Source organism: Fusarium poae, chromosome 3 (genome assembly GCF_019609905.1).
Source record: "Fusarium poae strain DAOMC 252244 chromosome 3, whole genome shotgun sequence".
Classification (NCBI taxonomy): Eukaryota; Fungi; Ascomycota; class Sordariomycetes; order Hypocreales; family Nectriaceae; genus Fusarium; species Fusarium poae.
The window spans coordinates 807,199-830,570 of record NC_058401.1 but is presented as its reverse complement, the minus strand read 5'-3'; the positions used below and the strand labels follow the sequence as shown (position 1 = coordinate 830,570).

At 47.3% G+C, this 23,372-nt stretch overlaps 10 protein-coding genes across 10 annotated transcripts; 8 read left to right on the top strand and 2 right to left on the bottom strand.

Annotated features, from left to right (window-relative positions):
• Window positions 1-264: 264 nt before the first annotated feature.
• On the top strand, window positions 265-1,911 carry FPOAC1_007666 (uncharacterized protein; the record flags this gene model as incomplete). Its single annotated transcript, XM_044852116.1, has 3 exons — window positions 265-1,176; window positions 1,233-1,358; window positions 1,426-1,911. 3 exons carry the CDS (start codon window positions 265-267, stop codon window positions 1,909-1,911), a joined length of 1,524 nt encoding a protein of 507 aa, XP_044704786.1.
• Window positions 1,912-3,481: 1,570 nt separating this feature from the next.
• LXR1 (L-xylulose reductase) lies at window positions 3,482-4,345 on the top strand (the record flags this gene model as incomplete). Its single annotated transcript, XM_044852115.1, has 2 exons — window positions 3,482-3,801; window positions 3,865-4,345. 2 exons carry the CDS (start codon window positions 3,482-3,484, stop codon window positions 4,343-4,345), a joined length of 801 nt encoding a protein of 266 aa, XP_044704785.1.
• A 340-nt stretch (window positions 4,346-4,685) lies between these two features.
• On the bottom strand, window positions 4,686-6,424 carry FPOAC1_007664 (uncharacterized protein; the record flags this gene model as incomplete). The annotated part of the gene is made up of 7 exons (XM_044852114.1): window positions 4,686-5,142; window positions 5,201-5,586; window positions 5,647-5,714; window positions 5,777-5,813; window positions 5,865-6,046; window positions 6,119-6,254; window positions 6,320-6,424. 7 exons carry the CDS (start codon window positions 6,422-6,424, stop codon window positions 4,686-4,688), a joined length of 1,371 nt encoding a protein of 456 aa, XP_044704784.1.
• A 5,801-nt stretch (window positions 6,425-12,225) lies between these two features.
• FPOAC1_007663 (uncharacterized protein) lies at window positions 12,226-14,229 on the top strand (the record flags this gene model as incomplete). Its single annotated transcript, XM_044852113.1, has 1 exon — window positions 12,226-14,229. One exon carries the CDS (start codon window positions 12,226-12,228, stop codon window positions 14,227-14,229), a length of 2,004 nt encoding a protein of 667 aa, XP_044704783.1.
• A 1,134-nt stretch (window positions 14,230-15,363) lies between these two features.
• Window positions 15,364-16,920, top strand: FPOAC1_007662 (uncharacterized protein; the record flags this gene model as incomplete). The annotated part of the gene is made up of 1 exon (XM_044852112.1): window positions 15,364-16,920. One exon carries the CDS (start codon window positions 15,364-15,366, stop codon window positions 16,918-16,920), a length of 1,557 nt encoding a protein of 518 aa, XP_044704782.1.
• A 74-nt stretch (window positions 16,921-16,994) lies between these two features.
• On the bottom strand, window positions 16,995-17,408 carry FPOAC1_007661 (uncharacterized protein; the record flags this gene model as incomplete). The annotated part of the gene is made up of 1 exon (XM_044852111.1): window positions 16,995-17,408. The coding sequence occupies one exon, from the start codon at window positions 17,406-17,408 to the stop codon at window positions 16,995-16,997; it is 414 nt and encodes a 137-aa protein (XP_044704781.1).
• A 950-nt stretch (window positions 17,409-18,358) lies between these two features.
• Window positions 18,359-20,217, top strand: FPOAC1_007660 (uncharacterized protein; the record flags this gene model as incomplete). Its single annotated transcript, XM_044852110.1, has 2 exons — window positions 18,359-19,026; window positions 19,122-20,217. 2 exons carry the CDS (start codon window positions 18,359-18,361, stop codon window positions 20,215-20,217), a joined length of 1,764 nt encoding a protein of 587 aa, XP_044704780.1.
• Window positions 20,218-20,395: 178 nt separating this feature from the next.
• On the top strand, window positions 20,396-21,785 carry FPOAC1_007659 (uncharacterized protein; the record flags this gene model as incomplete). Its single annotated transcript, XM_044852109.1, has 4 exons — window positions 20,396-21,046; window positions 21,136-21,531; window positions 21,567-21,638; window positions 21,696-21,785. The coding sequence occupies 4 exons, from the start codon at window positions 20,396-20,398 to the stop codon at window positions 21,783-21,785; spliced, it is 1,209 nt and encodes a 402-aa protein (XP_044704779.1).
• A 74-nt stretch (window positions 21,786-21,859) lies between these two features.
• On the top strand, window positions 21,860-22,165 carry FPOAC1_007658 (uncharacterized protein; the record flags this gene model as incomplete). Its single annotated transcript, XM_044852108.1, has 1 exon — window positions 21,860-22,165. One exon carries the CDS (start codon window positions 21,860-21,862, stop codon window positions 22,163-22,165), a length of 306 nt encoding a protein of 101 aa, XP_044704778.1.
• Window positions 22,166-22,205: 40 nt separating this feature from the next.
• FPOAC1_007657 (uncharacterized protein) lies at window positions 22,206-23,249 on the top strand (the record flags this gene model as incomplete). The annotated part of the gene is made up of 3 exons (XM_044852107.1): window positions 22,206-22,693; window positions 23,038-23,146; window positions 23,202-23,249. The coding sequence occupies 3 exons, from the start codon at window positions 22,206-22,208 to the stop codon at window positions 23,247-23,249; spliced, it is 645 nt and encodes a 214-aa protein (XP_044704777.1).
• Window positions 23,250-23,372: the final 123 nt, after the last annotated feature.

Below are 23,372 nucleotides of genomic sequence, written 5' to 3'. Positions count from 1 at the left end.
TCAACTTGACCCATTCTGGTTAAGCACAGCGGATAAACCCCCTTCCCCAGTTCTCGTCCCCCATGTTTTTTGTCTTTTCTTTTGCTTTTGCTTTGCCGTCTTTTTTCTCCGTGTTACGCTACGACAAAACAGAGCGACACACCCATGATGTAACATGACAATGCAGGTTTTCTTCATATAAATGTGACAATGTCCCCAATAACAACAACTTGATTAATCCCATCCTCCATCTTGCTGTGTCTCTATCCTCAGCACACACACATCATGGCAGACCAGAAGCCAGACGACCACATGGCCACGGCCAAAACAAGCGTCGAGTCGCAATCCCGCGGCGCGACAGCCCAAGCCCTCGCAATGGACCCTCAGCATCGCGCCGCCGTCGAAAAGCGAATGAAGCGCAAGCTCGATACCCGTTGCGCCCTCTTCGTCCTCATCTACATCATGAACTACCTCGATCGCAATAACATGGCCGCCGCCCGTCTCAAGGGTCTCCAGGAGGACCTCAACCTGAGCTACAACCAATACGCAACCTGCTTGAGTATTCTGTACGTCGGGTACATCCTCATGCAGGTCCCCTCCAACATGTTCATCAACCGCATCCAGCGTCCTTCGCTGTACATTTCTGCCGCCATGTTGCTCTGGGGTCTTATTTCTACACTCAGCGGTAGCGTGCACAACTTTGCCGGAATGGTCTGCATTCGATTCTTTCTCGGTTTCGTTGAAGCCGCTTTCCTACCTGGTGCGCTGCTCATTCTGTCCAAATGGTACACCCGAAGCGAACTCACCAAGCGCAATGCCATTCTCTTCTGTGGTAACCTCATCTCCAACGCCTTCTCCGCCCTCGTCGGCGCGGGGGTTTTGTCCAATATGCAGGGTGTGCTGGGCCACGCTGCATGGCGATGGCTGTTCTGGATCGAGGGCGCCATCACCATGGGTGTCGCCGTGTCTGCTGCCTTTATTCTCCCCGACTTGCCTCACAACTCACGTGGTTTCACCGAGGAGGAGAGACAGGTTGCACAATTGCGCATGGTGGAAGATGTTGGTGAGGCGGATGAGGATTCTCGTGAGGAGAGCGCCTTTTACGGTCTCAAGCTTGCTGTGAAGGATGTCAAGATTTACATCATGATGCTTACCTTTACTGCATATGTTGTTGGACTTTCGTTCAATGCCTTTTTCGTAAGTCAATTCCGTTTCCGGATCAAATGCGCGTCGTTGCTGACAGATTTAAACAGCCCAGTTTGACCCAGACGCTTGGATTCGGTTACGTTCCCACTCTTTTGATGAGCGCGCCTCCATGGGTCTTTTCTTGTATTGTCTCGGTCATCAACGCTTGGCACTCTGACAAGACAGCCGAAAAGGTTAGTTCCAACTATTTTAACTATGTCGCGTCAATTGAGGGCATTTTACTAACAATTGATTAATTAGTTCTGGCATATTGTCGGCCCAATTGGTGTCGGAACAATTGGTTTCATCATCAGCATGGCCACCGAAGCCGTCGCAGCGCGTTACCTCGCCCTCTTCCTCCAAGCATCATCCTACGCCGGCTTCATCGTCTTTTACTCGTGGATCTCGTCTTCATTCCCCCGACCACCCGCCAAGCGCGCTGTCGCGATTGCCATGATCAACGCGTTCAGTCAATTGGGTAACGTGGCTGGTTCATACGTGTGGGATCTCAAGGAGAACGGGTACCGAAAGAGTTACGGCATTGTGCTGTCCATGTTTGGTGTGACGGTGTTGGGATGTTACATCTTTAGACTGGTGCTGATCGACCTCAACAAGAAGCTTGAGAGGGGAGAGGCGACTGCTTGGGAGACGAGACAGGATGTGGCTGCGCATACTGCTGCGGTTGAGGTCATGGATAGCCCTGATGAGGCTTTGAGGATGAAGCGGGATTTCCGATACCTTATTTAGTTAAAGCGGCGATAGATGAATCAGGGTTCAATTTAATGAATAAGCAATGTTATGTACTCAATGTCTGATGCATCTCAACATGTGGCTTGTGAGACACTGACCGTTGTGATACCCCTCTTTCGATAAACAATTGTCTTGGTCACATCTGGTCATCAAATTGTATGATGAAGCATTACAAACTACACAAAATTAATGACTTTTAATTACTCAACATATGATAACCATTATTACTCATTTATACCAAGAGTCAGTAAGCATTGGTGATGTATTAACTCATCATTTGTCTTGTCTTGTCATGTCCAGGGTAGCTCTGTCGGACCGGGATTGACCAGCCCCCCTCCCCTCCCCCTCCCCCCACTAACCAGCCAGGTGGGTTGCAAAAAAACCGGGAATCTCAGTACACTGTAATCTGACTCCAACACATACAAATTGCAGTATCATATTCCCTATTTTTTTGCGACCCACCTGCCAGCTTCTGCAACAACACCAACCAGTTAATTATCGACTGATGCGCCTGAAGCCCAAGTCAACGCGTCCAAGGCTTCGTTAGTTGACTTCGGACCTAATGCAACGAAGAAACAAAAAAAAAACACTAAACCAAAAACAGAGCGGTCAAAGCCACGGCCGTTCTGCGGGGTTTAAAGCCAAGTCTAAGCAAGGAAGAGGGACGGGAGAATGACGCTCAAGGTTATCCACCCACGGGGCCGCGTCTCGGTGGTATTTTGTTACAAGAGTCAGTTGTTGTTATTGTACATGTAAAGTTCCATCTTGTCCAAAGTAATTGGGTACTCTATTATGGATCAATGATGAAATGGTCCATCAAAGTAAATAAAACTCCAAAAGTATCTGCCCTCAGACTCGATCCCATCGACACGAGAAGAAGTGAAGCAATACCCATGGTCAGTCAATTACCCCGCCATGCTTGGTACATACAGTACATGTGTTTTTTGTATGCACGCGTCTCACCATTAAGAAAGTATATTAGATCAACAGCCAATTGATGAAGAGTACTCAAAAGGAACAGACAGAAAAAAAGCGTTGGATCTTGTAGACATGGCCTCATTCGTCCCACCAGACCTGATATGTATGTAGTAAAACCCAACACAACACAACAAATTACCCCTCGACGCGTCTCTCGTCATACAATGGAGGGGCATTTTTCTTTCTTTTTCTCTCTCTCATCCTTGGAATGTTCGAGTAAGCATATTGTAGCACGGGAAACAGACATTAACATCAATTCCCCATCAATTATTATGGATCTTTTACTGTTTTAATCGCCGATGTCTCTCTTTCTACTGTCTTGAGCTGTTTCTTCCATGACATCACTGGACCCATCCATCCCACCCACCACAGCTTGGGATGCATCCATGCGACGCGGATGCTGCTTTTACGTTTGTAGTCGCAGATAACAACTCACGCCATGACATGGACATGGACCAACGCCCTCAATTTGTACAAATAGTCTAGCATCCCTCCTCCTACGTTTTTCTCTTTCTCTTGACTCTTTATATCACACATCCATCCATTATTCTTCTTTTTACATCTATCTCAATACACCACTACCGCAAAAATGGTTCAGCAAATCCCCAAGGCCAACCACATTCTCGACCTCCTTAGCCTCAAGGGCAAGGTTGTCGTCGTCACCGGCGCTTCCGGCCCCCGAGGCATGGGTATCGAGGCTGCCCGTGGTGCTGCTGAGATGGGTGCCGACGTCGCCATCACCTACGCTTCCCGCAAGGAGGGTGCCGACAAGAACGTCGAGGAGCTCATCAAGGAGTACGGTGTCAAGGCCAAGGCCTACAAGCTCAACGCTGCCGACTACGATGATGTTGAGCGATTTGTTGGCGAGGTTGTCAAGGACTTTGGCAAGATTGACGGTTTCGTCGCCAAGTCAGTTTTTTTCTCTCATCTCATATCCCTCAATTGAGGTTGTTAAGTACTAACATTCTTCAGCGCCGGTGCTACCGCCAACGCTGGTGTCATTGACGGCTCCGCTGCCGACTGGGACCACGTTATCCAGATCGACCTCAACGGTACCGCCTACTGCGCCAAGGCCGTCGGCGCTCTCTTCCGAAAGCAGGGCCACGGCTCATTCGTCATCACCTCTTCCATGTCTGGCCACATCGCCAACTACCCTCAAGAGCAGACCTCTTACAACGTGGCCAAGGCGGGCTGCATCCACATGGCACGCTCTCTTGCCAACGAGTGGCGCGACTTTGCCCGTGTCAACTCTATTTCGCCTGGATACATCGACACTGGCCTGTCCGACTTTATCGACACCGAGACCCAGGAGCTCTGGAGGAGCATGATCCCCATGGGCCGAAACGGTGACGCCAAGGAGCTCAAGGCTGCTTACGTCTACTTTTTGTCTGATGCCAGCACTTACACTACTGGTAGCGATCTTGTCATTGACGGTGGCTACACCTGCCGATAAATGTCGAGATCTTTTAATGACCTTGATGATACCAAAAATTAAATAAATAATATAGTAATGACAATTACATGATCTCATCCATCACTTGTCGCTGTCGCTGTCACTGCCACTGCCACTAATTATCCACTGTGGAACCTGTTCCTGGCGCGTGCTTGCAGTAGCTTCAGCTCCTAAACTCTTGGTGAATTTAGTGGATATTGATCAGATGGAGCTAGAAATTTACCGAGCTAATGCTGTGAGTCTAGAGTGGTCGATCGTCGATTCATTTGACAGTGATCAGATCAACATCAACGCATCTCATGTAAATTATGTAGTAAATTGCTTTATTATGTTTTGTTATTTAAACTTGTGTATCTGCATCGCTTGCATAATTGCTCGATCTTCCATTTAGACTCTCCTTGCCAACACCTATCGTCGTCGTAGTAGTAGTAGTAGTAGTAGTAGTAGTAGTAGTGGTGGTTGTCATTGTTCTCGTCGCAGAAGTGTCCTTCAATAACCCTCCCGCGTCAAACAACGCTGGTTCTGATGTCGAACCAGCCACTGATATCTGCGCAAGTGATCGCTCAATAAATATTCCTTGGTTGGCAACTCCCTTTTCCGTCCCTATCTTTTTGCGTATGCGTAATTTGGTGTGTCGTACTAAATTGCGGATATGAGGCATGCATGATACCATGATACCCACACATATCTCAATGCAGGACCATATCATGGCCTTTTGTGCATTGATGACTGTCAAGTCTTGTGATCTGGCAAAGAGCACTAATTCGTGTACTCGAATCACAGCAACGATTGTAAGGCTGTAACATCATCAATCAGTACATGACATGACCAAAGAACAGAGTCTGTTCAACTCACAAGATACCGAAACTGAACATGGCCATGACACCAATCTTCTTTCTCAGTTTCAGTCCCAACTCCCAAAGCTGGCTGAGCGGTAATATGAGCACCCAGATATCCAACAAAAGAACAAGTGCCGCGTGTGGTAGCGTCAGCCGTATAATTCCCACCATGACTCTATCTGCTTCCTTGGTTTGCCATCCGACCCAGAAGAAGCTCAGTGGTGTTGTTTGGAAGAAGGCGAGGATGAAGAATGCGAGACCGATAAGAACGTTGAACACTATTGTAATCTTGACCACGAGACGGAATTTGGTATTGCTGAAAATACGTAGAAAGAAGCATAATATCGTGGACTTGACGAGGACGCGTGCGCTCAGGTAGAGGAGTTCGAGGAAGAAGAAGAGCTAGACAACAATGTTAGTATTAGTTACCTGTACGTACACAAGAGACAAGAATGTATTTACTCTAAACCCTTCAGTGATCTGGTGATCTGTGAGATACCATAAGTCAACACCGAGACCGTTTTCCATCACTGTTGAACAGATCGAGTTAGTCACCTATAACCACTTGTCAAATCCGCCGGACAAGACTTACAGAATTGCAATATGATGACAAGTGGTATCAGAAGGACCTACTGAACATCAGTATCGTCTTCATCAATTCTGGTATAATGTTGACGTACAACCGAAGCAATCGCCATCGCATCATCCAAAGCCCATCCAAGACGTAACTTGATTGTGGCTATTATTCGCAAGGCGAAGAATAGCAAGGCCAAACCGGACATTGTGAGGGTCGTCGTTCGATACAGGAGGACATTGTTGGTCGGTTTAATTCCGCATACGGCTGATGACAGCTTAATAAAATCTGCACCCAAACAAAACATCAGCACTCGCTTTTCTACCGTCTTGCTTCCGTCGCGCGTTGTTTATATCGTACCCAATGTCTGTCGTACCTCACATTTCGCCGTAAGACAATTTCCAATGGCATCGGCGAATTGTTGGTCATGACAAATGGCGCTTTGATCTTTTCCCGCAAACGGTTCCTGACTAAATAGCGTAATTAAGCAATCGGCCTGTTATATAGTTATCCCGTCAGCGCTTTTTTTATCCTTTTCGTTTCGGTTTCGATTCAACTGACAGCACATTGGGGTGCTTCCGTAAGCACAGAAGCAAAGCTCTGCGCGGCGACACCATTGCGTGATAACAGCGCTGCCAGAAAGACGAGACGCTTCAACAGCCCCATGGCGAAAAGAATGTACTTTCCATTAACATGGAAGAATGAATGGAGGACAGAGAGAGAGAAAACACAAGCAACAAGAGAAAAAAAACTAGAAAGGGAATGGAGGAGCGGGGAGGGGTCAGGGTGGAATGGTATCTTTATTAGAAGCGCTATGATGCGTGGGAAAACTGAGACATGTTGGTGCTGACTTCGGTAGTGGCTGCATATACACGGACTCTGAGTTCATCACACACACATCTTGATTCATCACAAAGCGACTCGGCTATACATCCCAAGCACTTGTATTCCGAAAAGAGAGATAGCGTCAAGTTGTTCGGCCGCCCTATGATGCTCTCCCAGCTGAACATGCTCGGTTGGTGGGCTTAGGTGGAATGAAACTACATTCCTGGACGCCACACCGCGACAGGGGAGCGACGCGAGATTAATCCAAGACATGGGAGGATTTAAATCTATGGAGGAACGGAAGTTCAACATGCACGTTAATGATGTGTATAGTATTTGCTTTTGTCGAGAGTGGTTTGATTCTATATGTGAGGCTATATATATAATAGATATAAATCATCGCATGGATGTGATACGACTCTGCACCAAGTAGCTACAGCTTTGACCGCATTCAACTAGACTAGACTCCCGTCCGACCATCATACTTGGCGCACCCGGCGCCATGGTACGCCACGGTGATTGAAGATTACAAACAGATGATCAACAGCTGTTCAAGCATTGCCATTGGTGGTACGTCTCGCTTGAAGATCTTTGTTGGAATGAAGGTGTCGCAGCTAGTGCAGGCAACTCTGTCTAGCCCCCTTGACTAGCGATGAACAGACCTACATGTTTCCGGACTGTTATAACCATAGTTCAGCCTCAATCCGCAACAGGGGTGTTCAAACCTCAGCCCTGTTTTTGTTGAACTGGTTTGTTTGGTATGCTTACATGGTGAAACTTTTCGAGCTTGTGTTGTTTTTTTTCCCATGGGACTAGATGAGGTCGATCTGGATAAAGTCATAATGATCGGCACTTTATCGAGCCTCGACACCGTTGAAGCGGCCGCTCCGAAGGTCGGTACCCTGTGGATTTTGGAACAAGACTGTGACTAGCTTGGTATTGCTTGATGTACTGATATCATGGCGGTGAAAGGATGGAAGATATCATGCGAAAGTAGAGTAAGCATGACACTTCGCATACGTCCAAATGTCAAATCAATGTATATGTTGTTATCTAATATACTCTGGAATCCAAATATGGTTAAGAACTTGGCCATAAGCGAAGGACCGTATCATAGAGTTCCTCGTGTAAAAACGCACGTCTTGTAGCCTACTAGTACAGGCATGAAGTCGAACTATGTGGCGTATAATCATCGACCAAGCGTATAAAGATAAGCTTGACACCTAGAACTAATCAATGTCCTTTATCTAAGCGATGTTCAGAAAGTTCCACGTTGGTGGTAACACTCTGGTGGCGGAACAGTCTTTTATGAAGCTACATGAGAATCTAGATTGACTTGTATGGAATGGGCATGACATGTTGAGTGTTTGAAGAGTCTTGAATGGTGGCTTGGTTCACCACGTGGACGGCACGCATTTGAGATTAATTGGTTCCCGCATTCATAATCACAGTAAATGATTCCGGTTACACACATCCCGCGGCAACTACCGAGTGGACAAGTGACTACAGCCAATGATGAATCCGAAGAACTAGATTGCCAAGTAAAGTTAATTATGAAGAGCGTCTTGATCATGCAGAGCTTGGAAGTGGCGTCTCGTAGTACTTGAAATATGTGTGCCTTGTTGTCGGAATAATTCCTCACTTCGGAATTTCTTACCTTGACAGTGTCATGCGGTAACAACTGTCATCCTTAGATCGTACGATTATAAATGTTGAAAAGTCAGAAAAAAGGTAAACTATTCCCGTTTCATAGCGGCCGTTGAAGATATACGTGGCTTGTGGCAGTTTGATCTGGAACTACCTAGTCACGCGGGGTACTCTGTAGTTAGGTATGCTTCAGTTTTACCCTGAATTTCATGCGAGCGAGTCACGGGATACTTTGTTGGCTATAATGGTTTTAAAAAGGCCCGGCAATTTCTCCATCATTGGGGTGTGATCCCCTGTGAAGACATGGTATTTGGACTTGTTTTGATGCAGTCATGACTTTGAAATGGCGAATGAATGGTTCTTCGAAATGGAAAATGTTAGAAGGTTGAACTGAACACATGTACTTTTTCGCATCAAGAGATATAGATCTTAAATATCAATAAGATAGTCGGCGGCAAGAAACTATACTTGTTGCAGACATGTGCAATGGCGTTTCTGGGGGAGTCACTTGACTGGAATAATTCTCGGCAATACAGGATGGCGAGCAGTTACATTGACTAGTGTTTTTATAACTGAAGATTGGAGTGAAAGCAATTAATATGAACAAAATAAATCACTTGAAAATTTGATGATGTGACAGGCAATCATCTCAGCAAAGATCACTCTTGATAGGTTCCTAGAAGATTGCATAGGATTCTTTATCTCCGAGGTAAAGGCCAGCCTTACTTCTAATCCTGAGATTGTGTACTGTTTTTTTTTTTTTTTTTGGCCCAGATGAAAACCCGGTTTGTAATGTCCATGCAATTATCCTTTTTCTTTGGAAAATAAGATCAGTTTATGATATGATGCATGATTTACTCAGTGTGAAAACATCGTTAATGAATAAGACGTCAATCATCTCCTGCCAAGATTCAAAATCATGTGCGCTTTAATCCATGAGTGTATATATAAGAAGAGTTATTGCCATAGGAATAGAAACTCGGCGAGAATGCAGCATAAACTTGACCGTGATAATGCAAGTACAGGTAAATAAATAATAGTATCTATTCATTCGCTTATAGTAATGCGAAAATTTCATATTTTATATCTCCAACAGTAAGATTAATAAAACCCACTCATTGGAAGATGACTTTGCTCATCACAATCTCATTCAAAAGCCATAATGAATGAGTCTCAGTTACTCAAAATGATGTACGTAAACCCACACAACTGGGCCGAGTTGACTTGACATATTGAGCCTCGGTTCATCATATTCCGCATTAACCTAAATACGATCTAGTTCAGATGAAAAAATACGAGGACTAGTCTCTTTTCCGTTATTCGCGGATCTCCGAGCCTAGAGCCACACATGAAACCCAACCCCCTGTCGATCGCCGTTCTCTTTCCCATCCAGAAGAAAAAGAAAAGGGGAATAGTTAAAAAGGTTCCCAGTGGTCTTGATGTAAGATTTTTGAGGGGTGTGGGAACTTCTGTAAAGAGTCTGTAGTGGTGGCAAGTAAAGACAGGGGACTGCAGATTAGCCCTTGGCAGAGAGGAAACGTAACATTGACACTGACAGCGCACGAGACTCTTTCGGAAAATACATGCCCGCTATTATAGGGAATTAGAAAGTGATGGAAATACGATCTAATACAACCATTCCCGGGTCTTTGGCTTTGGGTTCGATTTCGCCTGGTTTAATTCTGATATAAATAGCTTGCGCTACTAACGAGTGCCTCACAGCGGCTCGAGCTTGGGTTTTGACAGCTAGACAGCCTTACTTGGGGCGCAAAAGCCACCCAACGTGACAGATGACGGGTTAATGTGCCAACTGCTAGCTATACGGTAGTATGAGCTAAATCTTGGAACGGTTGGATTGATGACAACGGTGTTGACTCTAAGCTCAGAGTTAAACTCAAGAGTTCGTATTCCATCGACTCATGTTGGCTGCAGGACTACTGTAACTTGACGTCAATGACATGAAGAAAAAAGCCTCAACTCTACCACCGAAAGAACGGTCATCTTGGCTTGATGTTTACGAATGTCAAAGAATCTCAATCACCCAACGACAGCCGTTTTCCTACAGTACTAGACGGTAGGTAGATCCATAATTTATCCTTGGTTTTATGATCGATTTCCGTCATGATGTGGTGATTATGTGATGCCTCCACTGTAGCATGGGGCCAAGCCTTTAAAGCTCGGCTTCGGCAACAGAGGCCGGCCGTGGCAGGCATTAATTAATGGTTGACTCGTATTTGTTAAGCATGGTGCGATGCTTACTATGGACATGCTACCCTGAAGCTTTTCGTTCAAATCATCTTGATCGAACACATGTCAAAATGTTGAATACAGAATGGTTACTTCTAGTCTAATTTACATACCCATAACCTAATGGGGTATTTCTCAATTATCACAAGAAAATGACGGAACGATTATGTTTATTCTGCGACAAAGATGATCGTAGACGCCACCTAATCAACTGAAATGAACAACCTCTACTACGTGCAAAACGAGTAAGCAGCCAAGACATGGAGACCCATGCAGGAACAAAGGCTGAAGCTTTCTGCCTTGATTGATTTTTTCAACATCAACTTTAAATGCAGAATTAAATTTAACACAAATCCACTGTGAGATGCCGATATACCGTGCGATTTTTTTGAGCATTATACCATCACGTTGTAAACATCTCTGTTGAGTCAGCGTCGTATAGCGGTTGTTTAGCGGGCTGATTCGAAGCAAGGATGACATATCGGAAGTAACATCATCACGTATTATCCTGATCACCAACAGGACCGGGGTCCATTACGACTTGACTGAAGAAACTGCAACACGTCAAAAGGTCATCCATCGCCTTTACTTCTTCCCATACTCACACACTTTTCTTTTCACTCAATCACGGTACCTGGTTCCGATTCTCCACTGCCAAGTCGCTTTCAAGAACAGATGAGGAGAAACTTGCTAGACGGTCTGCACGCGAGATTTTGGTGATAAAGTGGAGCGACAAAGTATGTAATCAACAAGTTCTGTTGCAGGGAAGTTTTCTCGTGTATGTAGCCAAGTGGCAGGCCAAGGACCACCAATTCATACGAGGTCAACAGATGATTTGTTAGCATTATCCTTGTCAAAGAACAGAGCCCCACGAATCGAATCATGGAAAGAAAATACGGTCCAATGTGCGAGCTGCTGTAGTCACAATAACTGCTCTGTTTGTACAGGGGCTTTTTAGTTGTATCTGCAGATCGCAAAAAGTTCCTCCCCCCCCTTCCATCAACTGTTGGTGTCAGATCATATTGCACTAGGATAACAGCCTAAGGCAGGGGGTTGATGCTACCAAGAAGACTACCCCGCGGGTGACTTGTGGTCAGTAATAATTAGTACGGTACGGTTCCTGGAATCTGAGAGGTTGCAACTGGGTAGTGGCGTTTTAATTAAGTCTATCCTAAAAAAGAAGCCGTTTTACGATGCATTGACCAATCATGTCCACTCACGAGTCCACCGTTTGAACCGTTCGTCAAACATTGTCAAGCTAAATTAACCGTGTTATTAGACGAACACGATGCACAGATACCAGGGATCCCGTCACATCCGAAATGTTATGTTGCAACATCGTGATTCTCAACATGGTTATTATGGAACCCCTATCGCCCTGTGCTGTCGTCTGGTTGAAGCTTCTGTCTCCACCCTGACTGCATCAAGCCAACAGCCAACCTCTTTCACTTCATCCATGCTGAGAAGCCCCAACCAGCATGACATCACGTTGCCAGGATACCTATGGAGAAAGCCCGTATTTACCATCCGGACTTGAGCGGAGTTGGGCCGACATACGAATAAGGAGATGATAAGATCTCTTGGTACAGCCTGGGGGGGTAAAGGACCTGCACATGTATAAAGAAGACTTCCCCAACGATCTCTGTTTCCGATCTCTCTCTCCCCCTCCTCCTCACCCAACTTTCGTTTAACACAAACAGCTTCACTCGTTTATAAGCACTCGTTAAACTCGATCTATCTAATTCAATATGCGTGGACTTGTCATCTTTAGCGCGGCCGTCGCCGTCGCCAACGCTGCTGCCGTCGAGAAGAAGCACTACCCCGTTCCTGGACAGGAGGAGCCCGTCCCTTCAGTGCCCGACAACAACTACACTCCTCCCAGCAACGAGTATACTCCTCCCGACAATGTGTATCCTCCTCCCGGCAACGAGTACCCACCTCCCGGACCTACCAAAGAGGTTCCTCCTCAGGAAACCAAGCCTACTGGCGTTTACCCTCCTCCTGGTAACGAGTATCCTCCTCCTGGACCCACCAAGGAGGTTCCTCCTCCCCAAGAGACCAAGCCTACTGTCGTCTATCCTCCTCCCGGACCTACCAAGGAGGTTCCTCCTCCTCAAGAGACTAAGCCCACTGGTGTTTACCCTCCTCCTGAGCACACTGAGCCTACTGGCGAGTACCCTCCTCCTGAAGAGACAACCGATGTTTACACTCCCCCCGAGGAGTCAACCAAGGCTTATCCTCCTCCTGGAGAGACCACTGATGCCTACCCTCCTCCTGAGCACACCAAGCCCACTGGAGAGTACCCTCCTCCTGAGCACACCAAGCCCACTGGAGAGTACCCTCCTCCTGAGCACACCAAGCCCACTGGAGAGTACCCTCCTCCCGGAGAGACCACCAGTGTCTACACTCCTCCTGAGGAGACAACCAGCGACTATGTCCCTCCTGTAGAGTCTACTACCAAGGCCTATCCTCCTCCTGGAGAGACTACGGATGTGTACCCTCCCCCTGGGGAGACCACTGACGTCTACCCTCCTCCCGGAGAGACTACCAGCGTCTATACTCCTCCCGAGGAGTCTACCAAGGCTTACCCTCCTCCCGAGGAAACCACCAGCGAATACGCTCCCCCTGAGGAGACCACCACCGGCGGTCACGAGGCTCCTTACCCTCCTCCTTCTCACACCAAGCCTTCGTACACCAAGCCCACTTACACGAAGCCTTCATACACCAAGCCAATCTACACCAAGCCTTCGTACACTAAGCCTGGCTACCCCGGTACCACTGAGATGACCACCTCAACCATCTACACCACCACTTGCTACACCGTTACCAAGTGTCCTCCCGAGGTTACTGACTGTCCCGAGAAGCCTCATGTCACCACCGAGACTGTCATTATCGGCACCACTGTCTGCCCCGTCACCGAGGAGCACCCCACCGACGTCGAGACCATGCCCATCTACACTGATGTTCCCAAGCCCAGCAAGTCTGTCTACACTCCTCCCGTTGAGCACCAGACCACTACTCACCTCACTACCTCAACTATCTACACCACCAAGATCACCACTGTTACCAAGTGCCCTCCTGATGTTGTCGACTGCCCTGAGAAGCCTCACACCACCACTGAGACTGTCGTCGTCGGTACCACAATTTGCCCCGTGACTGAGACTCATGTAGTCCCCAACCCTCCCAAGGAGACCTACCCCGTTGTCCAGCCCCCCAAGGAGACTCACCCTGTTGTGCAGCCTCCCCACCCTGGCAACGGTACCTACAATCCTCCCAAGCCTCAGCCTCCCAAGGAGACATACCCCGTCCCCGTTCCTGTTCCCAGCAAGCCTGTCGAGCCTGAGCACCCCGAACAGCCTCAGCCTCCCAAGCCCGAGCACCCTGAGCAGCCTCCTCAGCCCGAGCAGCCCCAACCTCCCAAGGAGACCAAGCCCGTTCCTCAGCCTCCTGCCGAGACTCATCCTACCTACCCCGTTCCTCCTCAGCCCGAACAGCCTGAGAAGCCTGAGCAGCCCCAGCCTCCCAAGGAGACTCAGCCCGTTGCTCAGCCTCCTGCTCCTCCCGCTCCTAGCAAGCCCGTCGAGAGCGCTCCTGTTGTTCCTCCTTCTCCCAGCAAGCCTGCTGAGACTTACCCAGTTCCTCCTGTTTCCACTCCTACCGAGCCCGCCGAGGTTGTTAACTCTGCTGGACGTGTCGGTGGTAGCATCCAGGCTGCTCTCTTCGCTGCTGGTATCGTCGCTTTCTTCCTGTAAACAAACAACCATTTTATTTTTAATTTCATTTCAAATGCTCACGAAGGAGCAATGAGTATATGACGGATTGGAGATTTATATATATATACGTTGCATAGTCACTATGCACCTATTACCTGCACACATTATTACCCTTCCAGATAAATAATTTCTTAGAATAATATATACAACTCAAAGTCAGCTCCGGCCTGTGACCTTGTCTTTGCAGTGATCTTTAAAGAAAGATGTATTGTATAGCTAAAGATATCTGACAGTTACTACCCAATTGCGCATTTTGCACGCCTAGGTACGAATCATGACATTGTTAATTATGTTTTGATTTGGCTGTAGATGGATGTATCTTGTTTTATTTCTTCCTTGTCTTTTGCTAACTAGTTTATAAAATATTGGCGAGGAATCTGAACATAATTGGACGTATTGCCTTGCCAAGAAGTAAAGTCATCAGGTTCTTATTCCGCCACGTAAGGTGCATGTTCCACAGAGATGGTGTGGTGTTAGCATTGCAGCCCAAAGTAACTTTGAGTGCCCAACATCATCACTACTAAACAAGATCAACCACAACTTGAAATATTCCTGTTAAAGTCTGGTTGAAATTACCGGAAGGTCCTGTCCATCAACGAATTATCACAATACATCGAAATGACACCCAGCGAAGATACAAGTCTGCACGGACTGTTTGAAAACATCAGGCATGTCTCAGGTGATTTATCGCTTTGTGACAAATGCCAAGGAGTATCTAGTACACTTGAGAAAAATCTGAAAGCCAGTGACGAGAAGGTCGAACATTACAAAACACTCATTTCACTTCAAACTTCAGCAGATACAGGTTGCCTACTATGCCAAACAATATGGCAACACGTTATTGCGGCGCTTGAAAGTGGCGAACCGTTTCCAGACGTGGTGTTCACCAGTTGGAGACTCCGCTATCATAATTATACTTACACTTTGGAAGTACAGATAGCAGGTAGTAGTGTTCCTCAGAGTACCGTGGGCATTTTATTTGCCCGTTTGTCATCGGCGTCAACTGAAGAATCCGATAGCCTTACAGATCTAGTAAGAATTAAAGGTGCATCACCCAATATCCAAGAGTATCTATGGAATGAAATGCTAATTTAAACTGGCACCATAGATATCATGCCGGGGCCCGACAATATCGGATTAAAGGATCTTATCCAAACAGATATCTGGCCATGGATCAAGAGTTGCCAGTCCGATCATGAAGAATGCCAAACAGCTGGGAATATTGTCGAGGTACCGAAAAGACTCATTGACGTCGGATTGGATAAATCCCAGACGGTGAAGTTAGTCCAACCAGTCGATGATGATACAAAGGCTACAGACTTTAGCTACCTTGCATTGAGTTACTGCTGGGGAAAGGGAACAAGCAACAGCAAAGCAAGAACAACATCGAGCAACCTGTCATCTCGCCTACGGGGTATCACTACAAGCACCCTGCCCATGACTATCCAAGATGCCATCACAGTTACTAGGCTTATGGGGGTAAGATACCTCTGGGTTGACGCAATTTGTATTATTCAGCCAGAAGGTCTAAATGATCGCGGGGATTGGGAAACTGAAGCGGGGAAGATGGCAGATTACTACTCGGGTGCTCTATGTTGCATCGCTGCTTCCTGTGCAACTAATTGTGAACAAGCATTCTTGAGACCGAGACCTTTGGGACGATATACAATTCGACCGGTTGTTATACCATTTACCGATGCACACAGGGAAGATTATCTATGGGCTATCTTCAGGCCTGTGTTGGACGGAGATGACCATGACTTTCTATTCGCACATTCGAGGAATCTTATTAGAAACTCACTCATAAAGCGCGGCTGGTGCCTGCAGGAAAGAATTCTATCCTACCGAGTGCTTCATTGGACATGGGCCGGTGTTTTCAGGGAATGTCGAAGCAGGCGACCTCTTATAGAGACTTTACACAATACCAAGGCATCAGGGTGGAAGCATATTCTAACTGGCAGCGAATGCGATGCTTTGGGCATAGGCTGGTTCAGACTGGTTCAGCAATACTCAGAGATGGAATTGACATACCCTGATGACTGTTTACCTGCCATTTGGGGTATAGCAAGCATACTATCCCAAAAGTTCCAAGACCAATACTTTTATGGGGTTTTCAGGTCTTACTTGATGCAAGGCCTACTTTGGAAATCAACTGCCGGATTGAAAAAGGATAACAAGTTTCCTACTTGGTCCTGGATGTCCGTCTCTGGATTGGTCTATTACGGATTGGCTCCATTAAACAATCAGCATTCCATGATTCGTCATGTTTTTCCTGATCCATTCCCAACTGGCCATGGCTCAACGTGCCATGGAGAGCGTGTTAGCTATGCGCTTCACGTTGAAGCGCCGCTTATTACTATATCAACAGAAGAGCCCCTAGATGATAAAGATTGTGCGATAATTAAAGAAGAGAACCCAATATTTGGTGGCTATACATTTCGTTATACCGGAAGACCCTTGAAAGACGAAGGGTACGAGGAATTGGTGGTATTGTTGTTGTATGGAGATAATCTTTCATACGAATACGAAGGCCTGGTTTTGTCCAAGCGTGGAGAGGAGTGGGAACGCGTTGGGTTCGCCTGGATAGGATCAGATCTTCCAACAAGGTCAGAACGTCCAAACACATATCAGGAACCAAAGAAGTTTACGAAGCGAGTGGTATTGATATAGAAGATTACCTCTTTATTTATATTTCCTTTTGTCGCTCTGTTCTCTACCCTGTTCGATTACACTCTCGCCGTGAATCAGTTTACCGTACAATGCGGAACTCCTTTCTTCGCAACACACTTTGCAGTTTGCGCTGAGTTGATCTTGATCCACACACCCTTCTTGATAGCCTGCTCGCTGCCCCTTGGCCCAAACTTGACATAGTATGTTCGATCAGCGAAGCAGAAAGCGTCAACATCGGTGCGAGGTTTGTGAAAGTAGCCCCCGCGAGAGGAGTTGGCCCCCAGGCTGTATTGATGGCATTTGACAGGCTTGGCGACAGTCTTGAGTTGGCAGAGGTGTTCTTTCATTCCTAGATCTGCCCATTTGGCTGTCCAGGGAGTGTTGTTCTCGAATCGGCCGCATGGAGGTACCTTGCACTGCGATGCCTCGACGGGAGAGGACACGCTGAGAAGGAGAGCTCCCAGGGACAGAATGGCAGTAGGTTTCATGTTGGTTGACAGATCTGTGATGAAATGACAGTGGTGTTATCTAGGAGAGTTCTGCAACTAGACAAGAGGTTTATAGCTCGAACCGGGACTCTATCAATTTATATACACATCGTAAAAGACTTTTACCCATGGACTGTTCTCACCGCCAAGACGTGATAGCATAAAGATGACCCATGCCGAATTTGATGTTAGTAGGTTTTGCACTGCTAGTATTGCAGAAGCTGAACAAGAGTTGCTCCGTGCTTACACCTACTGAACCCAATCATCTGGCAGAGCGTGGTGCGGCTGAGAGCTGAAATAAGTAACCCCAAGATCTAGACTCTGCGGCTTTTCTTAGATAGATCCAGGCTACAGGCTGACAGGTCTATGAACCGGCTTCATTGCCTGTAGACGAAGGTGGTTGTTTTGCATAATATCGCTTCATTCAGAAGTGATCTAGACTGACTTGTGAATAGACCAAGGTCGGTTAACCATGGTGATGACATTCTCCCGATACTTGCAATTGGTGATCACTCACTGTTATCTATAAAGAAGACTGTGCATTTGACATTCATTCTACTCGATTATACTGGGAGTCTGAACGCTGTCCTCAATCGTTTTCAACATCTCAGTAGTGGCCACAATACCGACCAGGCCTTTTCAAATGTCTATCCACTGGGCATACACTTGACAGAATTGATTGGCTGCCCCGTTGGTGTCAACATGCGCCAAGGTGGCTGGCCTCAAAGATCCGGCGGGAAGACATCGCGGAAAATGCGGAATTGGGTATCAACGACTGCTGAATACGTAAGGCTCAGGCTGGGCCTTACAAAAAGACAAGAAAATACAATCTTCACTTCCCCTGTCATTAAAAAAGTTGGTTTGCATCAAAGCCTTGACTTTGATGAATCTCATTATTATTTTCTTGGCATCATAGTCTAAACAGGGACAAGGAACACAGCATTATCGCGATGGAGCCTCAGCATGAACCCTCTATTCAGAGGCTTGTATGCCCAGACCTTCCCGTTCGTTCAGCCTTGGGCCAATCTTTGCGTCAGGAAGGATACGGCGCTGACGGAGACTTCGTGGACAAAGATGAAGCTTTAGCTTGGGCAATAAAGATGGAAAAAATCGAACTGGTTCAGGCCATTGTTGAAGATGGAGTCAACATTAACCTCGGGAAAGGTCAATACCAAAACGCCCCTCTACATGTCGCCACTGACGCTGGGTCCTGCGAGATAATCTCTATTCTCAAGGATGCAAATGCCGACCTAGAGGGCAGAAACGTGAACGGATTTACACCTCTCCATCTTGCAGCACAATCTGGGAGATTTGAAGTAGCCAAGTTGCTTTGTGATCTTGGAGCTGATACAAAGTGTCGCTGTTATAGTGGGGGTACTCCCATCCACTACGCCGCAAGGAGAGGACACTATGAGATCATCCAATTATTAGCTGATAGGAACATCGAGGTTGATATTTGTGATGATAATTGGATGACGCCTCTCTCACTCGCAAGCGCGTATGGGAAGATTATAGCTGTGCATCTTCTAGTTAAGCTAGGAGCTGATGTCAACCTCGAGGACAAAAATGGCCACACAGCTTTGGACCACGCGGCCAGCAATGACCATACCTCGATAGTGTAAGTAAAATCTTTGATGTAGGGGAACTACCTCGCTATTGAAAACTCAGCTCACGACAGTCTTCTCCTATCAGAAATGGCTGACATGGAATCAGGAAATATCTCATCGAAGAGGGTGCTATACCCGAGACCAGTCAGGAAGATGAATGCGGTGACCCAGTTTACGGTGACCAGCTCATGTCGGCGGCCCGAAATGGTCGTGTTCCAGAGATGCTCCGATTAATTGAAGCCGGAGCGAATGTCAATGGACCAAACAGAGAGGCAGTGCCACTGATACATGCCGCTCGAAAAAACGAACATGGCGCGGTACAAGCATTGCTCGAAGCCGGTGCTGAGGTTGACATGGTTAACCAACACGGAGAAACAGCTCTATGCATTGCCGCGTCCAACGGCAACAAAGCCATAATCGATCTGCTTTGCAAGCATCATGCCAATATTGAGCACCAAGGTTGGGTGAACATGACGCCACTTAGTTGCGCGATTGAGAGAGGACATGCAGATGCCGTGGAACTTCTTTTGGATCGAGGCGCCGAGATAGATGGCATTTCAGTCAGCCCATTAGCAGTCGCAGCCCTATCAGGACTTGCACCCATTATTGAAATTCTTGTTGCCAAGGGCGCAAAAGTCAGGACGGTTGACCAAGAAGGGCTCACCCCTTTGCTTTATGCTGTGAGCCAAGGCAGTTGGAGTGCCGTCGAGACTCTTCTGAAGAACGGAGCTGGATGCGATTTTGTACCAAATTCTAAATGCTCCCCGATGCTCGAAGCTATCGACGCAGGAGAAGCAGCAATGGTAGAACTGTTGGCCAAGTATGGTGCAGACATCGACCACCTAGAGGAAACTGACCGGACCCCTCTGATTGTCGCAGCTCAGTCAGGCAAGAATATGGTACTTCAGTCTCTTATTGATATGGGTGCCGATCTGGATGGAAAAGACGACACGGGTCGCACAGCGTTGTCATATGCTAAGGAAAATGGCCAACAATCTACCGTCAAACTTTTGCTCCAGGCTCAGGCATTACGCCGTGATGGCCAGTACGTCAAAAAAGCAGAGGAACAGCGAAAAGATCCCAAGACAACCTTCAAGTATCGTCCACTTAACAAAGGATTTATTAGGTTACTAGAGCTTCAACCAGGGCAAAGAGGATCTATCCTTTGCTTTTCACTAACTCACGTAGTACTCGTTGGCTAGCCGGGAGGGGGTGCCAACTAAGCAAGCTTAGTTGGCCACAAAAGTATGAGACAAGGCGAAAAGTGTGAGACAACCCCGCACAGGCTGCTGTCGCAAAATCATGACTTTTGCCCGCCAAAACCAATGATTTCTAGGACATCAATCAGTAAAAAAGTCATATATCACGTCCATCAAAATTATGCCCTCACAATCAAATCTGAGAGCTGCTCAGGCCGTTGTTCTTTCACGCCAGCGACTTCGCCGCGGTCTCAATCGTGATGCTGCCGGCCGCCGAAAGAAGCCACTGACTCTTCGTGCTGCTGAAGCTCGATATGCCGGCTCTGCTCGTGCATCTATCGGCCGCATCGTCAAGAGACTTGAGGCTGCGAATACCGTAGATTATGAGGATGTTGTCGATCCTAAGATGGGGCGCCCGCGGCAACTCACGGATGAGGAAGAAGAAGCTATCGTGTGTTATATCATCTGGATGGAAAAGTCAGGCCTGCCTGCCTCCAAGTGGGAAATAGAAGATGCAGCACTTACTCTGCGGCGCCGCCGTGATCCTGATGCGAGACCTGTGAGCAAGATGTGGTACTCTCGCTTCCGCGATGATCATCCTGAGCTTGCGAAATCGATATTGAAGTCGAGAGAAGCTTCGCGTGCCGAATATGAGGAAGGCGGCGTTGATGATACGAAGGAGTGGTTCCAACGCCTCAGCGATGTGATGACGAAGTACAATATCGGTGCATCAGAGACCTGGAATGCAGATGAAGCAGGAGTTAGAGTCGGAATGCTACGAGATAAGATGGAATGCCTCGTTGTACGCACCAAGAAGAAGTCAGCAACAGAGGTATTTTCTCCGCAAGATCGCGAGACTTGCACAGTCATCGGCTCAGGCAACGCAGCCGGCGCAACAACGCCCCCTGGCTGATCTTCAAGTCGTTGCCAACGCTTGAGTGGGCGTTCATTGAAGGCGATCCTGATATGCGCTTCGCTCAGTCAGACTCGGCATTCTCAAGTGCGGCGATAACGCTCGAGTGGGCGAAGCACTTCAACCGATGCTCGTGGGAGAAATCTGCTACTGTACAGAAACGTCAGCTTGATTTTGAAGAGTGGTTTGGGTGTAATGAGCACCTTCAGGATACAAATAACCGCTTGGTTACTCACGATATGCCTCCCGCGGCGAGGCCTGATGATGAGGCTGTATGGCGGCTGCTCGTTATCGACGGCTTCACAGGCCACGGCTCATTCGAATTACGAGAATATATGATAAAGTTCAATATTCTCGTAGCATTTCTTCCGCCTCATTCAACGCATATACTCCAGCCAATGGATGTAGGCGTATTTCAATTCTGAAGGAAGCGCATCAGAAGAAGCTTCGTGAGGCGTTGCGGAAGGGAAATCTTACCTTTGGCCGGCGTGCCTTTGCAGGAGCTTTTCAGGTATGTGCCTTCTTAATCAGCCTTCACCGAAAAAGGCCCTTTTCTCACCAAAATCAGGAGATCTTTAATGAAGGCTTCACTGCCGCTCACATCATCTCGGGCTTCCAAAAACGGGCATCTACCCTCCCACAGACCGACCTGCCATAGAATATCTTCTCAGGAAGCAGCTCAAGAAGAAGAAGACCTTCACGCCTGCTCATTTCTCACTTCTTCCCTCAGATATGCGATTTCACGCCGCTTCCAGCACCGCCGAGACCATCGGCGAGCGATATCACGATATCCTCAGTTCTCCTACGCTCGCAGGGCTCCGGCACATTCGCAACATCGTTCATGAAGCTGTGGTGCTTGAGGATGTTATCAAAAAGTACGTGGATGATCGAAGAACTCGCATCGAAAAGCGGTATCACGAGAGAAAGCGAGGCCGCCGCGCAAAGACTGTCTCTGACCTTATTCCTACAGTATCGCTGCAAGATCTGCGAGATCAACAAGAGGAGGCTATCGCCGACGATAAGAAGAAAGCAACATAAGCAGGGTATACGATTCACACGATCTGTCATCATCAAGGAGATGAACCGCCTCAAGGATGAGTGGCGAGAGAATAAAGAAGTTATCGTCAACGGCATACCAAAGAGGCTGCAGTTCAAGCAGTGGTTGGAGCACACAGGGAAGCAATATGACTATTTATCTATGGATACACAGCGTTCACAAATGACTCAAGCACTGAAAGAAGAGACTGACGGCTATATGATAGATACACAACTCCCTGATGATGTGCGTGAAGCTATCCGCAAGGCACAGTATGCCGCGAAGCCCCTCAGCGCCGTTGATCTCACCGGCCTCCCTCACAGTGATGATACGGTCACTTTCAACCTCACACAAGCACACGAGCACGAGGAAATGGATGAAGAAGACGAGATTCTTCCTGTAATTGAAGTCGCCGGCGGCAGCGAAGTCGAGATGCCCTCATCGCCGCCCTGTGCACCTGACTCTGAGTCATCACTACCTACACTTCCCTCAACTCCTTGTCCCTATCAACACCACACGCAGCTTCATGAGTCACTTCGTGATATCATCAGGGGAATAAGAACGGCACAAGAAGATAGCCTTATTGGCTAAGAAAACAGATATACGGCACATTTTGGCAGGGAAGCTGTTTCCCTTGCCAGAGCATCACCAGAGCCGTCGCAGTCATTTCTCCCACTCTGAAATAGCCAATAAATCAATAGAAGCTTCAAACTACGCCTTTTCATCAGTTTGAGCCTATTTTGACAAGATTTGAGTGTCATTTGATTGAAAAAAAATGGTATTTTGGTGCAAATCACGCCAAGTGGGCATCTTCCGGGATGTCTCACACTTTTCGCCTTGTCTCATACTTTTGTGGCCAACTAAGCTTGCTTAGTTGGCACCCCCTCCCGGCTAGCCAACGAGTATTTGATTTAGAGTCTTTGAAGGAAGAATGTGAGAAGAGAAAGAGGTGGTCTTTCTTCTTCTCGAGTATGCCACTCAAAGTAAGTCTCTATGACCTCCATCTTCTTTGCTAAGCTTAACGTGTAATTCCTGAAGGTACCGGGAGGCGTGGCCAGTCCACCAAATGGCGTCGCGATCTTTTAATCCACTGTCTAAGTTCAGTGTTATATCGTGGTGGTTGTTGAACGTACCTATAATCGTGCAGGCTCGATACTTTATGCTGTATATCTCAAACGATACTGTCAAATGGAGTAGACTTATAGTGAA